General features: G+C 41.3%; 2 protein-coding genes across 4 annotated transcripts in view; one reads left to right on the top strand and one right to left on the bottom strand.

Moving 5' to 3' along the window:
• Positions 1-8555, bottom strand: part of LOC120722460 (interferon-induced protein with tetratricopeptide repeats 1-like) — an 80471-nt gene extending 71916 nt beyond the window's left edge. The window contains exons 1-10 of one of the 3 annotated variants that reach the window (XM_040013478.1): positions 8443-8555; positions 6679-6855; positions 5706-5895; positions 5441-5632; positions 5029-5256; positions 3367-3508; positions 3171-3297; positions 2945-3089; positions 1545-1592; positions 155-1112 (exon numbers count right to left, since the gene is read on the bottom strand). In XM_040013478.1, the coding sequence (XP_039869412.1) occupies positions 915-1112; positions 1545-1592; positions 2945-3089; positions 3171-3297; positions 3367-3508; positions 5029-5256; positions 5441-5632; positions 5706-5895; positions 6679-6855; positions 8443-8447 (1452 nt within the window). In that variant the 5' untranslated portion in view covers positions 8448-8555 and the 3' untranslated portion in view covers positions 155-914. Of the gene's footprint in view, positions 1-154; positions 1113-1544; positions 1593-2944; positions 3090-3170; positions 3298-3366; positions 3509-5028; positions 5257-5440; positions 5633-5705; positions 5896-6678; positions 6856-8442 lie in introns of those variants that run through there. The other 2 variants (XM_040013479.1, XM_040013476.1) reach the window with 2 other exon arrangements.
• A 307-nt stretch (positions 8556-8862) lies between these two features.
• Positions 8863-17047, top strand: LOC120722461 (interferon-induced protein with tetratricopeptide repeats 5-like). The gene is made up of 10 exons (XM_040013482.1): positions 8863-8983; positions 9206-9382; positions 10270-10459; positions 10541-10732; positions 10889-11116; positions 13463-13604; positions 13684-13810; positions 13898-14039; positions 15700-15747; positions 16399-17047. The coding sequence occupies exons 1-10, from the start codon at positions 8979-8981 to the stop codon at positions 16609-16611; spliced, it is 1464 nt and encodes a 487-aa protein (XP_039869416.1). The 5' UTR covers positions 8863-8978; the 3' UTR covers positions 16612-17047.
• Positions 17048-17270: the final 223 nt, after the last annotated feature.

Genomic DNA, 17270 nt, shown 5'->3' with positions numbered 1-17270 from the left:
CAACTACAAATTTATCCAGATGATACATGGACACAGCAACAGGGTCAAAGTGGTTCAGCTCAAACCGAAGAGCAGAAAAACAACAAAGTGTGAAGTAGAAATGTTGGAGAAGTTCAACCCGGCCCTAACAGCACACTCAAAGAGCACCAGCTGATCATGTTTTAGCTATCATGAACTTTATTTTAAATTATTTAAATCTAACATCAGTTATAAGGTTCATACAGACAACTCACTGTCTGTTATACTGACATGTTTTCAATTAAATCTGTAGCTCAAAATTACAGTAGAATCCACAACTTTACAGCTCCACACATCATCAAAAAGTCCCCAGAAATGTTTTGTTCTGTGATCATATAAACATATCAAAGTTGCCCCATGTGAAAATACAGATTACTGCCATTTTTAATCAGTAGGAGGAAAACTGTGTGAGAGAGTATGGAAGTACACACATCACTGTTTAATATGCATAAACACTGTTACACTAAGTATTTCTACATCATTACTTCCAAAGTCTTGCATTTATTGAAGTGAGAAATCATCAGAAATTATGTAAAGTAAACTCAAAATGTCTCTACTTCTTTCTCACTTTAAGGGAAAATATCTTAAAACAAGAGCAACTGAGCAAGAATTTTATTAAAGGACCAAGACAAAGCATTTACACCACACACGATCACATTCACAAGTGCATCATCTCAGTGCCTTGGTGATATCGATTAACCTAATATGCAATTAAATAACTCATTTTAGGATTTAAAAGCTAAGAGATAAAATACATATTGTAAAAGATGAATTCCATCCTGCTCTCTCTGAGTGTGTCACTCCCAAAACAAAATTAAAATACTTTTTGGCTCCTTGTAAGATTGTAAGTTAGTTATAGCCAGTTTTTGCAGTGATCCTGATTAATCAGAGGATGATCACTGCAGCTCCAGGCGCAGCTCACACAGAGCAGACAGGTACTCTTCGTTGTCCTTGTCACAGTTCAGAGCTTTCTCATAAAACTCAGCAGCTCTCTTCCTGTCGCCCTCAGCTCTGGCCACCTGACCCAGCAGAGCGAGAGCTTCAGCATCACCCCGATTCTTTTTCAGACGTCTGTCAGCGATCTGCTTCAGTTCCTGCAGGAAAAACAGAGGAACAATGAAAGATTAATTTATGTTCCAAAGAAGTAGATTCTGTTCATCTGGGCGTAGCGTTTTCAGTGGGAGAAAACATTACATTATGCTTTAATTTAAAAAAAAAAAACAAAAAAAACAATGTTTTACAATTTTACAAGATTTTTAGAAATGACAGGTGCACCATCCAAAGTGGGACTGATGCCACATCTCCTCACATGACCTAGTGACAGACAGAACAGCTGGCAGTCACCAGTAGTTTTCAAGTTGAAGTTGAAAACAGTGAAAACAGTCCTCAGGTGCACAAGTAGGTGGTACTGAACAAAACATTTAAATCAAGCGAGCTTTGATATGAGGTTTTGCTCACACCGCACAAGTTAGTAACAACACTGAGTTTATATAACACGTAACCTTTGTTATGTCTCTAATGCTCACCTTAGCACACTGTCTCCACTCATATTTTTTTAGTGGTATCAGCAGCCCCTGCAGAGAGAAAACAGCAGAAGACTATGGTGAAGATAAATCCATCCATACTAAGGTCATGTGGTGGATGTGAGCGGTAACATGTTTCACACTACACACACTTCTTTCATTGTTTTTCTTGGGTTGAAACTAGAGATGATGATGGCACGATACCTCTTGTTTTAAGTCCGATACCGATATAAATTTGAAAATCTGCTGAAACCGATATGAATCCGATATTGTCTATTTTAAAATCAATAAAATTGGTTTTTTTATATTTGCTGCATTTTGTATAAGTTCATACTCATGTTTAAAAAGCCAAAACACTAAAGCTATTCTATTGTACTTGGATGCAAAAAACACTGCACCCAAAATACTTCAGATCAGCAATACTGATCTTTTTACTTAAACCTTTAGCAGAACTTTAAAGTATTTAAAGTAATATTGAAAAGTAATTTAAATGCAATTTTATGTAGATTTCAACAACTCTTTGGTTCTGAAAAAAAAGAAGAAGCGCAATATCAGCACAAAATAATTCAACAGCTAAAAAAAAAAAACAGGTTGTAGAATGGACGCTTTTGTACTTAAAGCTGAACATACATAGACATCCAGGGTGGAAAGCAGTGCAAATCAATGCAAACACGGCTTCATGACACTGATCTTCTATCAAGATGGATATCAGTGTGAGCTGTTTCTGTCACATTTACCTGAGATTGAATTTTGTGCAATTTCTATACAAAACTTAACACGTATGAAAAAAGTGTTTTCATTGTTTTGTTGTTGTTGTTTTTCTTTCGAACCACAGAACTGTTTAGCCTGCAACACAGTTCTTTTCAAAGTAAAACTCGAGTCTGTCCATTGTACGGTCAGACTTAGCAATGACAGATGTCCCAGCTTCATATATCGGTTGTTAAGCTTAACGTGGGAATGCTTTACAAACATTCAGAGATGAACTTAGACTCTTGCTTTATTTTTCTGGGATAGTTTGCTTGGAGATGAAATGCTGGTTTGTCAGCACGTAACGAGGCTCCAAATGCTTTCAGTGTGAAGTGACTCCAGACCGCCGACAGGTCTTGTACACAACAGTCACTCTATCACGTGACGCAAACTGCTCCAACATGATAAGGGGACCACCTGGGTTACACCATGTCACAAGTTTTGTGAGGTGCTTTTGTGATATTTGATGGATCGGGCTACATTTTTAATTTCTACCCAATATCCGGCCCAGTAATTTAGGTCAGCATCAGCATCGCACTGATACCAATACTGTATTTTAGATCCGTCCATCCATAGTTGAACCATGGAACATTAAGAGGCAGCTGCATGTCTAACACTGTACATGCAGCTGGCATGTCTGGCACCTAGAAACGTACCTCTTTATAGTGAGCGATGGCTTGAGCCTCATTTTTTGTGTGATAATGATGAAAGTCACCGTAGTACTGATGGATAATCAGACAAACCCTTTTCTCCTTCAACTCTGGTAACTTCTCCAAGCAGTGCTTGAAAGTCTCCTCAGCCCTGAGAAACAACGAGATGTTTAGGAATTTACACCCAGAGGAAATAAAGGAGGAAATCGTGCAGCTTTGTTTAGACAAGCACCTGCTCAAATCCCCTTCCTCTGCGTACAACAGTGCCAGTTCAGCGCACGCCCGGACAAAGGATGGTTTCATCTCCACAGCTTCTTCAAGGTGACTAATACAGCAACGCCTCCACTTACCCTCCTCTTCTGTGGAGCATTAAAGGATGATTTGAGTTGTGTTGATTAAAGGATAACATGTTGTATATTTCTGTGTACCTGTGTTGCTGAAGGGCCCGCGGCGCTGTTCAGCAATTTTCTTCTGCTTGTAGCACAGAGCCAGCTGGTAGGTGAAGGAAGGTAATTGATCGCCCCTTCTCAGGCCTCGCTTAAACACAACAATAGCCTCATCCAGTCGATTCTGGAACAGATTTAAAAACACCAGTCAAATACAAATATATAAGGAGAGAGGCTAAGCCTACGCTTGAAGTCACTGAGGTGTTTGTTGGTGGGGTGATGTGATGTCACTGGTATAAATGAACTTGTTAAACTTGCTACAGTCCAATAACTCCATCTTGTCCTTTAGAATCTTTGTTCCAAAGCCATACTTGTCCCAAAATTTCATCTTGAAAATTGATGACTATGTCAAGGTTAAAAACTTGGGCGTGTGGTTCGACATGGTGCTCTCCTTCGAGTCCCATGTAAAAGAGACAACAAAGACTGTCTTTTATCATTTAAGGAACATACCCAAATTCAGACAACATTTATCAAGCAACACTGCAGAGGTCCGTCTCCAAGCATTTGTGTCTTCACGTATCGATTATTGTAACACTCTCCTTTCTGGGCTACCAAAGAAAGGTTTTAGAGGTTTACAGATGGTGCAAAATGCAGCTCGGGTCCTCTACCAGAGGCCTGGGAGCTTGAGGGTCCTGCGCAGTATCTTAGCTGTTCCCAGGACTGCGCTCTTCTGGACAGAGATCTCCGATGTTATTCCTGGGATCTGCTGGAGCCACTCGCCTAGCTTGGGAGTCACCGCACCTAGTGCTCCGATTACCACGGGGACCACCGTTACCTTCACCCTCCACATCCTCTCGAGCTCTTCTCTGAGCCCTTGGTATTTCTCCAGCTTCTCGTGTTCCTTCTTCCTGATATTGCTGTCATTCGGAACCGCTACATCGATCACTACGGTCGTCTTCTTCTGTTTGTCTACCACCACTATGTCCGGTTGGTTAGCCACCACCATTTTGTCCGTCTGTATCTGGAAGTCCCACAGGCTCGGTCATTCTCCACCACCCTAAGGGATGTCTCCCATTTGATATCAGGACTTCAAGGGCATATTCAGCACAGATGTTCCTGTATACTATGCCGGCCACTTGGTTATGGCGTTCCATGTATGCCTTGCCTGCTAGCATCTTGCACCCTGCTGTTATGTGCTGGATTGTCTCTGGGGCATCTTTACACAGCCTGCACCTGGGGTCTTGCCTGGTGTGATAGACCCCAGCTCACTAAAACCCTTTAAATTTGGGGCAAATTTTCTTGTGTGATTAAATGTGATTAATCAAGATTAATTAAGCACAAAACCTCTAATTAGTTAGATTAATTTTTTTAATTGAGTCCCACTCTGCCCGTCAGACTACTCAAAATGGAAAGCAGTGCTCTACCTGCACTGTGTATAGTGTAGTAGAGCACTGCTGGCTTCGACTGAGGATATTGTTGGGTGGTGGAAGTAATACTTTGAGGAGCTCCTTAATCCAACTGACACACCTTCAGTACAGGAAACAGAGTCTGGGGACGAAGGGAACAATTTGTCCATCACCGGGCGTGAGGTTATTGAGGCAGTAAATAATAAGGGCCTCAATAAGGCAGTTATTGAGGCCCTTACTGGGCCCAAGACCCAGTGAGCAGAAGTAAGAATTAATAAGACCAAAGTTGCAGACTTACCCGATTAAGTAAGTAATTTCCTGAGTGGCGAATGACATGAGGGTTATCAGGATCATTTTCTAGTGCTTTCTTCACCCGATCATCAGCCTCTTCGTATTTCTTATAGGCCACCAGCTTCACGGCCAGCATGCACTGCAGAGCAGCGTTATTTGGGTTGATCTCCAATGCAAAGCGAAGCCGTTTGGTGGCTTTGGATTCCTCCCCGTCCTGTTTATTTTCTGCAAACCACTGCAGATGAGAATCTGGTTAGTCTACAGTTTATTTCACTTGAATAAAAAAAATTAGTCATTGAAACTTCTAAAAATCATACTGACGCTGAAGTAACCGATGCCACTGAAGGAGCCTTAAGTTTATCATTTGGTGCTGTCTAGAGAAATATCCAAATACTCTTCATTCTTATCATAAAACTCACCTGTTCTCTGCAAAAGAGGGCGATGGCGTAGCCGGCGTTCCACTCGGTGTCATGAGGCTGTACCTCAAGTGCTTTATGAAAACAGTCGATGGCGTCTGAGAGAGAAGACCTCGACACCTTGAAATAGGTCCAGGCTTGCTCTCCGTAGACCTCTGGAAGGAAACTTCCTGATGAACCAGTGGGATACTTCAACTGCAGAGGGAGAAGGAAGCGTCAGAGGTTCAACAGCAGTGATCATAACATTTGATCTGATTGGTTTACATACCAGTATGTCCTCGACTCTCTGACAGTAGCTTTCTGACTTTTCAAAGTCTCCATCATGATATTTCAGCCAGGCCATGTCTCCATATGTCACAATCAGCCGCCTCTCACTCTCATCACCGTATCTCTCCCTGATGGTCTCCTCTGATTGGTTTAAAAGTGACAGCGCTTCCTCTCGTTTATCCCGAAGATGCCTGAGGACCAACAGGTCATCAACAGCTGTTCTACAACTGGTGTTTAACTACGAGGCATTTACAACACCTGACAAGAAACTTACTTGAGACTAACACTTGTTGATGATTCATTTAGGTTTTTATTTGAGGTTCATGACTCCAGGGTTAGATAATTACTGCATTTCCACCAGAAAAAACAAGAGTCCAAACAAGCTTCAGGAAACAGATTTATATCAAGATTCTTAAAGAATCAGAAACTTTAGTCCAATACTCCAATAATGTTTCTCTTTCTATCAGGTGTATCTATTAAGGTTGAAATAATGAGGTAAACTTAAAGCAAGCTGACGTTTTTCTTCTAGCTGTAGCTTTGCTATGCTGCATAAATCTGGTGATTGTTTATTTATATTGTTAACTTATGAAGTGAGTTAAAAATGAGCCAGTCATATCTACTCCAGACAAAACGTTGTAATGTGAAATAAAATTCATCTGTGTTAGCAGCAGGAGCACTGCTGGTAGGTAACATTAGCAGAAGAAACACAGCTCAGGGTTGGATCTGATCCTGAAAACAAAACTATCTCTCTATCATTCAAATATAAATCCTGCTGATGCTGACCACTGTTTCCCTTGACAGTCAAATTTCTCTTTGGTCAGACGGACTTCAGTGAGAAAAACTGTCTTTCTTCTGGCTAATGTTAGCTCTTCTCTTCTTCTAGCAGAGTCCCAGAAATAAAAGCGTTGAGATTTGAATGAGCAGAATAAATCCACTTTAGCTTTTCCTTCATCAGACAGCTACAGAAACTGTACCTGAAATAAGCCAAGAGGCTGTAGGTGCAACTCTCTCCCTCATGCTGACTCTGATGAAAATCTATGTCGATCTGTAGTCGAGTGCTCAGGGTTTCCAGGTCCACGTCCCGGTCCAGATCCCAGGTGAAGTGACACTGCAACTGTTGCAGCCTGCTGAGCAGAGCGCTGCTATCTTCACTGTAAGAGAGTCACAAAGAAAACGCTGTGAGGAGCATCAGAGGGAGAGCATCAAACCAGGACTGGCTGAACCGAGGCTCACTCAGTGCTCTGACACACCTGAGGATCCTGTTTCTACAACCAGCACATGTCAGCTCACCCAGACCTCCCAGCTCCTCTCCTTGAGAAAATTCACTTTGTGTGATCAATCAGTGAAATCAGTGATGTGAAGTAGACCTGTGGTTTGAATCTCACACTGAGGAACCAGAAGAAACCTTAGATGTGGAGTGAGACACAAGAGTTTGTGTTAGGGGACAGCTATTGTTGTGATACACAGGTTTGTACTTGTGGAATATTTTTGATATTGTTCTGTAAAATATTTTTGGATATGAGACCACACGATTTGTTCTCGTTTAACTCATTTGAGCACATTCCAGTGTTAAGATGTCTAGTTAGAGATGTTAGATGCATCAGTTGCCCGTGTTTTTCCAGTTACCAGTGTTCATGGTCTGGAATTAATATTGTTGAAGAGGTGAGCACTGAAGAAGGTAAACAGGAACATGGACTTGTGTGTACATGCTAGGTAGTTGTGAGCAAACAGGGCTTAAGTGTGTGGATTTTGGGAAGTTTAGGCTGGTAGTAGAATGAATGAAGTGCATTCCAAGCAGCACTAAGTGTGCAGCACTCTGTGCACTCCTCAGTGCAGTGCCATGCATTGCTCTCCAGGAACTGAGACTGTTTGCTTGACACTGTTCAGCCACTGTACAAAGACTCTATGCATGATTGTGAAACAACAAATAAAAGGTTGACTGCACAAGAACTGAAGGGTCAGAGTCCTGAGGTTAAAGTGTTAGTGCAACCTGTGACAAGTAACAAGGGAGTCACCTCAAGATGATCCATCATCAACCTTTTTATTCATGTCTGAGTTTGAGAAGATAACGATGGGCGTCTCTAACTCGTCATTGTACTTTTGAACAATAATAAAATTCTGATTCATGTGTGAATTTACTGGATAGTTAAATATGCTCAATAATGATCAGAACATTATCTTTAAACACATATAATGTGAATGTCTGTGTGTGTGTGTGTGTGTGTGTGTGTGTGTGTGTGTGTGTGTGTGTGTGTGTGTGTGTGTGATAACAGACCATATTATTGTGGCTGTAAAAACAGTGATGTCATATCCATTAGCTGTTAATCAAACATTAACATTTCAAGAATATGAAACCAACGAGCAGCTCATTATAAAAACATATTTTTGTTTTTCTCGTTTGAATATTTATTATTACACATTAATAAGACAAAAGTATTTCTTATTTGATTTATCAATTAAATAACTGATAGAATATTTGACTAATAAAATAATTGATTACTGCAGCACCAGTTACTATTTTCACATACAAGGTTTATAATTTGTTAATGTCCACTTTCTCCTCTTCCTCTGATATCAGTCCCCTGTTACATGCACAGGTAGACAGACTGTGTTACTTTGTATCTCTCTGCGTGCACCTGAGCGCCAGGTAAGCTAAACTACTGCTGCATTTAAAGTCCATCAGGTGGTTCACTTTGTGATAAATGATCGATTATTGATCAGAGGTTTGGCAAACTGACCTCATGTTGGAGCACACAGAGACCTCCTCCTCCTTAGACACAGCAAACTGATGACTGAACACGAAGAGTTCGTGGACCGATCTGTGAAGCTGTCACCTTTGTCACACAAACCACACACACTTCTCGTGGTGCCTTCAGGGCCTCGCTGAAAACAGGTAAAAGGCTGACGGCTCAGATCGCTCATCCTCTCCTCTCCTGTCCTCTCGAGAACTTAATGGCCATAAATATAAACTATGTTAGGAGACGAAAGGCGCATATTTAAGAAAGGAGGAAAGCTTTCCGACGAGAGGGCTGGGCTTTCTGTTTTATATGAGAGGTACATGAAGGCACCACAAGGGGACGTTAGGTTTCGTTTCTGCATCTCATCTGACAGCGTCTCCAAAATATCACTGATCAGCCATTGATCTGTAAATGATTGATCTGAGGTCAGCGTTTCTCACTGATCGACCACTCAGTGACCGATCAGTCGGCGCATAATCGTTTCTTCATCTTCATCGGTGTGTACTCTGAGGAAGAGGAGGACTGTTTCCTGTAACATGACGTGAGTTCGCATTAGCTTCACAGCTGATTTCCGACTTTCGACAACTACCCCAAATACTACACATATTGTCACTACTACTACTACTAGGCGAGGTGGTAGAAGTACTAGTGTTAAAAATACTCCAGTAAAAGCTGCAGTACAGATTAAAGTAAAAACAAACAAAGGGCAGTCTCTGACATGCAAAGGTAACTTAGTTTGTTTTTCTTTGTGATCCTCTTAAAGTGAAGGTAGCAGCGCTCTGCTCAGGAGGCTGCAGCAGCTGCAGTGTCACTTCACCTGGGATCTGAAGAAGGACGTGGACCTGAAGAACCTCAGCACTCGACTACAGGACCACATAAAACTGCAGCTCGGCCAGCGCGGGGCAGTGGCTCGATCATACAGCTTCTTGGCTTATGTCAGGTACAGTTTCCACAGCAGTGGGCAAAATTACTTCTGGGTAATTCAACTAATGTAACTACTGGCGCGATGCAAATGCCAGCAACATAGCAACAGGCTGATCTTGTAGGTAGGTAGGTAGGTAGGTAGGTAGGTAGATAGATAGATAGATTCTAACCAATGATATTTCCACTCTTACGGATTAGTTTGTTGATCCTGCTCCATCTCTGGCACTGATGATCGTGTGGATGAACCTAGTCACAGTTTATCTTTTCCTCTGGAGGTCAACCACAATCTGTTTTGTCTTGCTGACATTCAAAGAGAGGTGATTTATTATGGACCGCTTTACAAAGTTCCTCACAAGCTCCCTGTACTCCATAATACATCCAACCTCTGTAGTGTCATCAGAGAACTTCTGCAGGTAGCATGTTTAACTGTTACACTGGACGTCTGAGGAGCACAAGGTAAACAGAAATGGTGATAGGACTGCCCCCTCTGGTGCCCCAGTATTACTAATCACCACAACAGACAAACTGAGACGTCTCTGACAGATAGTCAGCACTCCAGGAGACAGTAGAAGTGGTGATCCATGATATGAACTGATCTCAAACAGTATGGATTGTATCAGTCAGTTGTTGTGGCTGAATTTCCTGACAGTACCCACCTATCCTGTATGTGGGTACGATCTTAATATAAATCTGCCTCCTAAAACTTGTTTGCACTGATTATTTTGGTGGAAATGCAGGTAGAGTATTTATCTTAACAGCCATGGGGTCTAGAACCTTAGCTAAATGTCAACAAATAAAGACCTGCTGCAGGGCTGTTATTGAAGACCAGGCCAGGTGTAGACATCTGAAGTATGATTCCAGAAAAACATGATTTAATTATAAGCATGTGTTGATGGTCCTCAGGTATCTTCAGAATCAACGAGAGGAAGCGCTGTCACTTTTAAACCAATCAGAGGAGACCATCAGGGAGCGTCATGGGGATGAGAGTGAGAGGCGGCTCATTGTGACGTATGGAGACATGGCCTGGCTGAAATATCATGCTGGAGACTTTGCACAGTCACAAAGCTACTGTCAGAAAGTCGAGGACATACTGGTATGTACACCAATCAGATCAAATGTTATAGATCACATGCTTCTGAACCTCTGACTGCAGCTGAACCTTCTCTGTCTGCAGGAGAAGTATCCCACTGGTTCATCAGCAAGTCTCCTTCCAGAGGTCTACGGAGAACAAGCCTGGACCTACCTCAAGTTGTCAAAATCTTACTACTTAAAAGCCGTTGACAGTTTTCGTAAAGCACTTGAGACACAGACCGATGACATTGAGTGGAATGCCGGCTACGCCATCGCCCTCTTTCGCACAGAAGAGGTCAGTTTTATAAGTTTGATATCAGTTAATTAATTTATTATGTTTATATTGTTCTAAAAAACAGCCAATTTATCAGTTTCTAAAAAAAACCCCAGCAATTCATTGGGGTGTGGTTCTCAGCAGTTCACAGTAGACTAACCAGTTTCTCATCTGCAGTGGGTTTTAGAAAATTTACAGGAAACTGAGGAGCCTCCATCCATCAAACAGCTTCACTTTGCCCTGGAGCTCAACCCCGATGATGCTGTTCTGCAGTCCATGCTGGCCGTGAAGCTCGGAGCCTATAAGAAATATGAAGAAGCTGAGGGTCTGCTGAAGAAAGCACTGAAAACTGATCCTGATAACCCTCATGTCAGCCGCTACGTAGGAAAATACTTTCGTAATCATGTAGGTCTGAATTTGGATATTGTAAATGCTTACTACTCATGCAACCACAGATAATGTGATTCTTCCAAGGTCATGTAATATAAGAGTCAGTGCACAGGTCCATGAAGATCTTTTATTTAAAGATGGTAAAGCATGCACCCTGACCCTACATCAGCTCCAAAGAAGGCTGTCAAAGATGTGCAGCTCTGTACATTTTAGCTTCCACGGAGTTTTTAGATTATCTGTGATCGTTGTTAAAGACTAACTCGGCCTTTTCTTAAATGAGCCATGCTCGTTGGGCTGGGTTTCCCATTCTCTAATTCTGATCTGTTTCTGTCCTTTTATCTGTATTTTCACCTTCCTGAATTCTCCTGATTCAGAAATAGTAAAATCTGTATTATTTGAAACAGAGGTGTGGACTCGAGTCACATGACTTGGACTCGAGTCAGACTCGAGTCATTAATTTTATGACTTTAGACTTGACTTGAAAAAATGTTCTAAGACTTGTGACTTGACTTGGACTTTTACACCAATGACTTGGGACTTGAATTGGACTTGAACCGGTTTACTTGAAAAGACTTGATATTTTACCCCAAATATAAAATTTAACATGCATATTATATAGAGATTGAAAATGTGACGTCATTCACGGGTAGAACCGCAAAGGATTCTGGGAACTCGTGGCAAGCGGTACTAGCGCACGCAGGCTTTCAATTAAAATCAGTTATACAGCGATAAAAAGAAACACAAAAATGTCAAGAAGCTGTTGTATTATTAACTGCAATAGCCGGTCGCATGACAGCCACGGGAAGCCGACGGGTAAAGAGATCGGTTGTTATCGGATTACGTCGTTGAAGAGAAATTGTTCAGGCCATGTTTCCGAAGTAACAAAGAGGCGACTGGATTGCAGCCATTCAAAGATCAAATATAACGTCCCAGAACCCTCCAGCTCACAGGTTAGTCTGCTCCAAGCATTTACACGAAGGTCAGTCTGCTGTTGTAGTTAATACGTCATTTTCATAACATAATTAGTGATATAGGTTACAAGCAAGTCTGGCGCTGAACAGAAATTGTCGCACTATGCTCCTTTATTTATTGTGCATAAATAGTGAATTGTCCTGACACAATATTGCGTTTCGCTTCTGTTATTATGGTACACTGACAAAAACATATACTTTTATTCACAGGATAAAACAGGTTTTTTGTATCACTAATTGCCCAGTACGATTACAGCATACAATATTGTTGTCACTGCTACATTTCTGTAACGCGTACCAGAAATTATTTTCACTACTAATTAATTACCGTTGAGCTCGTTAAGGAATGTGTATTTATGACGACAATTTGTGAGACTGGTAAACTTATGATACGTACGATGGTCTTTCGTTCTACACGGTGCATTTCAAGGTCCTGCACCCATCCGTCGGTAAACTGTACCTGGGCTTGTTGCAGTGACCGGAAGTTACTAAACTTCATGAGTGTGTGCACTCACTCCAAGAACCGTATGATTATAAATATGCATATAAATATGCTAAGATGAGATAGCTGACATCATCTAACTAGCAAATGTTGTCCAGGCTAAGTTGGTGATGCAGTTTTTTATTTAAATGATATTTTAAAAAAAATATCATTTATTTATGTATGATATTTTTGTCATGCGATTTTAAAGCCGGTCCTACAAGCGCATCCAAGAATAACATGCAGCTTATCTCAGAACTGTCGGTGAAAATTATTCTTGGAGCTAGGTTTAATTGAGCTGCATTTTAAAGAGGTGCAATTTCACAATTTGTGTATATTTTCTAAGTTCACTATTTTGTCATGTGTTGAGAAAAACACAGATTTTAAAATTACATGGTCTAATATTTACATTTAGCACATAACTGCAACATTATTTTTTCGTTTGTTTTTTTTTAAAGACTCGAAAGGACTTGAAATTCAAAGTTTCAGACTTGTGACTTGACTCGGACTTTTACACCAGTGACTTGAGACTCGACTCTGACTTGCCTGACATTACTTGAGACTTGACTTGAGACTTGAGGATAAAGACTTGAGACTTACTTGAGACTTGCAAAACAATGACTTGGTCCCACCTCTGATTTGAAATGACTGAAATGACAGATTACTAAAGTTTTTTATGCTTAATTTAGTGGTTCTGAGTTCCTTCCTTCAGTGAAGACAGAGGAAGTTAATGTTTCCACTAAATTGTTAGATTAGATTAGATTAGATTAGATGAAACTTTATTAATCCCTCGGCTGGGTTCCTCCGGGAGATTCAGTAATTGTTGAGGTGCTTCTTCCAGGGTTGAGGCATTCTTCTTTAGTTTTTTTTACTAATTTTTGTGAAAATGACCATTAAATGTTGTTTCAGCATCAACTGGACGAGTCTATTGATATGTTGGAGCGAGCGTTGAAGAGGACCACCCAGTCATCTTTCATCCACCACCAGCTGGCGCTGTGCTACAAGAGGAAGAAGATTGCTGAGCAGAGCCACAAGCCCTTCAGCAACCAAAGTACGCTCAAACATACTGCATGTCTAAAGGCCCAGTTATCCCCAAACTCAGAGATAAACCATGATTTCTGGCTCCACAGGAGCGGTGCGGTACTGGAGGCGTTGTTGTATTCGTGAATTTGAAATGGCTGTTAAGATAAAGCCGTCCTTTCATCTTGCGTGGGCTGACCTGGCACTGCTGTATGCAGAGGAAAGGAATTTCAGAAGGTACTCCTCTGTGGAAAGCAGCAGTGACTCCTGTCTTTTTGCTCGGCGCATGTTTGTCATCATCACGATCATCTCTTTGTTTCTCAGGGCAGAGGAGATTTTCCAGCAGTGCTTGTTGAAGTTACCAGAGTGTGATGAAAGCCTTTCTCAAGCTATCCATCAGCGCTTTGGTGACTTTCATTACCATCACAAAAGAAATGAAGCTCAAGCCATCATTCACTACACCAAGGTTGGTTAAGAGGTGCAAAGCAATCAAATGAACTACGATTAAAACCAGTATTAATTGGAACGTGAATCACATGACCTCAAAACTCTGTCACGTGACCAGCACAGACCCCTGAAGGGCAAAACATGTCCCAGAATAAAGCAGTGGACACAGCAGCTGTACTGGTTTGTTGTTGTAAAGAGAGCTGAGCTTGAAGTCAACTCTGTTTGTTTACTGATCAGTCCACCTTCACCTGTAGCCACGAGTTGTGGGCAGCGACTGAAAGAATAAGATAAACGATCCTTGCAGCAGGAACGACCCTCCTCTGAAGGGTGTCTAGAGTTTTATCATTCATGAGGAGCTCAGAGTAGAGCTGCTACTCTTTCACCTGGATGTCTCCTAGGTGTTTGAAGCATGCGTTACACGAGAATGTCCTCATTTTTCCAGCACACTCTGGAAAGATTATAATCCTCGGCTGTCTCGGGAATCTTTGGTGTCTCTTCCAAAAAAGTTGTATCAAAAGAGATCTGGAGAAAACTGCTGTCTTTTTGCTAAAAGGTAGTAGATGTATGCACTAAGTTGAAAAAAATCTACATCCGAAAAATCCACATAAGTCACGTATCATTTTACTAAATGAGTAAAAACAATTAAGTCCCTGCAGTAGCTCGTCTTGATGGAAGCACTGGAGAATGGATGATGAAGGTGGAGCTGCCAGGCATGGAAAATAATCCCTGCCTTAAATCTCATGTTTAAGGCAGGGACCACAACTCAGTGTCTGAGTGTCTAAGGCCATGTCCACATTAATACGTTTTCTTTTAAAAACGCATCTTTTTCTCCCTGTTTTCTCTCCATCTTCACTGCAAGCTTTTTTTTTTTTTTCCTGATAGCTTTTCTTCAAATTCTTTAATTCTCACTCGCTTTTGCAAGTTTGGGCTTTTGTGTTTCTCGCAGCAACAACTCCACCTCATTGTTCGTCCATTTAAAAGACTTTGTGCTTTGCTTCAACATTTTGCACGATGTTTCAAAGAGCTGGAATGTAAATAAACAGCAGACAGAAATGAGGCAGGTCGAATAGTCTTGTGTTTTTGGCCATTTCATTGTGGATGCCCAATCTGTGAAAACGACTGAAAACGATAGTGTGGAGAGCGTTTTCAGAAGAAAACACCATTTTCAAATCTATCCGGGCCAGTGTGGACGTTGCCTAAATGAGTCTCACGCTTGACGCTATTTATAATTCTTAACTTGTTTGATCTGCCGATCACCACAAACAAGCACAAGCAGAAATTCTGGACTTTTAACTGTGTTTTCAGTGTTACAGTTTTTACTACTGATAAAAACCTCCCTTATGGCCATCCACACAAAGCAATTAGGTACTAAACAGTGAAATGATCCTATTACAGATTTGCCTCTTTGTCACAGGTCCCTTTCTTTCATCATGTAGGAAACAGTTAAATATGTTTCACTGATCCGACCCACTTACGATTAAAGTGGGCTGCATCTGGCCCACCATGTAAAATGAGTTTGACACCCCTACTCTAAAATAGGAATTCAGGCTAAATGAGCCCAAATCCAGAGGGCCACATGGCAGTAAACAATCAGAACATACACACTCACACTTGAATGTTGTTAATGACCAATCAGTTATATCTGTGTTATTAATCTGCCTCCTGTGTCCTGTCTACAGGGTCTCCTGATACCACTGAAGAAATATGAGAAGAAAATCTGTGCTAAGGTGAGCGCTAAAGGTTATGTGATTAAAGTCTAATCAGTGTTTATGGTCAAAATGTGCTGAGACCAAGTCTCCTGTCTGCTGCACCTCTGGACCATTTTCATTAGCAGGACGTGAAGTCAGAGGGAGGCTAATCTGTCAGGTGGAAGCTTTCAGCTTCCAGGTGGTGGAAGATGATTTTAGATTCCTTCCTTTGCAGAAAACTTTGTATGTGATATTTGATTTGTCCATCAAAGGATTACTCCTTTATCTCTGTGTAGGGCCAAATTTCACTAACACAAACAAGGTGTTTGCGAGTATTTTGAGAAACCTCCCACCTGCTGAACAGGGACTGGCTCTCCTGCACCTTCGTATAGACCCTGGCTGTAATCTGATAAAGCACACTCAGTGTACCTGTTTCCACACATCGTCTCAACACAGTACTGAGGGAGTGGAGTCTGGATTGTTTCCACAGCTGTCCTTTCTCTCACCTGCCAACCAGCATGAATCAGTCCTGTTCTGTGGTTTAAGGCTGGGAGCTGCTGTACTCATATGTCTTCAGTTAGACATTAAATATTTTTTTAATCCTGGTCTGAGAAAGTCACTGAAAATAAAAGTCAGTTTCTCTAAATCCACAGAAATTCATCTGTCTTTGTTCCTCCATCTTTCCTGCAGAAACTCAAGAAGATCGCTGAGAGACGTCTGTCAAGGAATCCGGGTGATGGCGAGGCTCTCGCTCTGCTGGGTCAGGTGGCCAGAGCTGAGGGCAACAGGAAGGAAGCTGCTGAGTTTTATGAGAAAGCTCTGAACTGTGACAAGGACAATGAAGAGTACCTGTCTGCTCTGTGCGAGCTGCGCCTGGAGCTGCAGGGATCATCCTCTGATTAATCATGATCAATGCACCGCTGTTACATCATACTTCAGCCCGCTGAATGTGGACTTGATCCATGTGCTTTCAGAACTGCACAACCTTAACAAATGGGCCCTTCATACCTTTCTGTTAGGTATTAAATTATAAACCATGAAGAAGTTTATGTCCAGGTCTCTGCTCAGATACACTTTTACATATTAATTTAAACTGTTACAAAGAAAACCATTTCTGTTGATTTTAATAAAAATGAAGCTAGCAGGGTTCAAATTTGAGTAAGCGGGTCAAAGATTGTAGATTAACACATAAAATCTCAGATCACTTTTCAGGTTCACATATTTTCTGTGTTTTTACATGTCTGTAATGTTTGTTATATACTTGTAACAGCAGGTCAGTGCTAGCATCACAAGCAGCTGTGGGATGTGATGGCATCATAAAAAAGAGATTTCAGGGTCATGAGAGTCATTTTCTATTTTAAATAATATTTTCATCTTTTACCTTTAACAAAAAATGTGTACAGGCAGAGGTCACTGTGACTCTGGATCTACAGCTGATGCTCGGCATCTTCCAGATGTTCCAGCTGTGCTTCACATTAAGAAATGAAACCTTTTCTAACTTTATTTAAACACGTCCATGTGAACAAGGCTCTGCAGCTTACCTGTGAGCCACCTTCTCACAG

This window comes from Simochromis diagramma, unplaced genomic scaffold, assembly GCF_900408965.1.
Source record: "Simochromis diagramma unplaced genomic scaffold, fSimDia1.1 OVJJ01000640.1, whole genome shotgun sequence".
Taxonomy (NCBI): Eukaryota; Metazoa; Chordata; class Actinopteri; order Cichliformes; family Cichlidae; genus Simochromis; species Simochromis diagramma.
The sequence above is the reverse complement of the archived record's forward strand: the minus strand, read 5'-3'. Positions and strand labels throughout refer to the sequence as shown.

Coding starts and splice junctions, on each gene's coding strand:
- LOC120722461 (XM_040013482.1), top strand. Junction 10,460..10,540: donor AGAAAGTCGAGGACATACTG/GTATGTACACCA, acceptor CTCTGTCTGCAG/GAGAAGTATCCCACTGGTTC. Junction 13,605..13,683: donor CAAGCCCTTCAGCAACCAAA/GTACGCTCAAAC, acceptor CTGGCTCCACAG/GAGCGGTGCGGTACTGGAGG.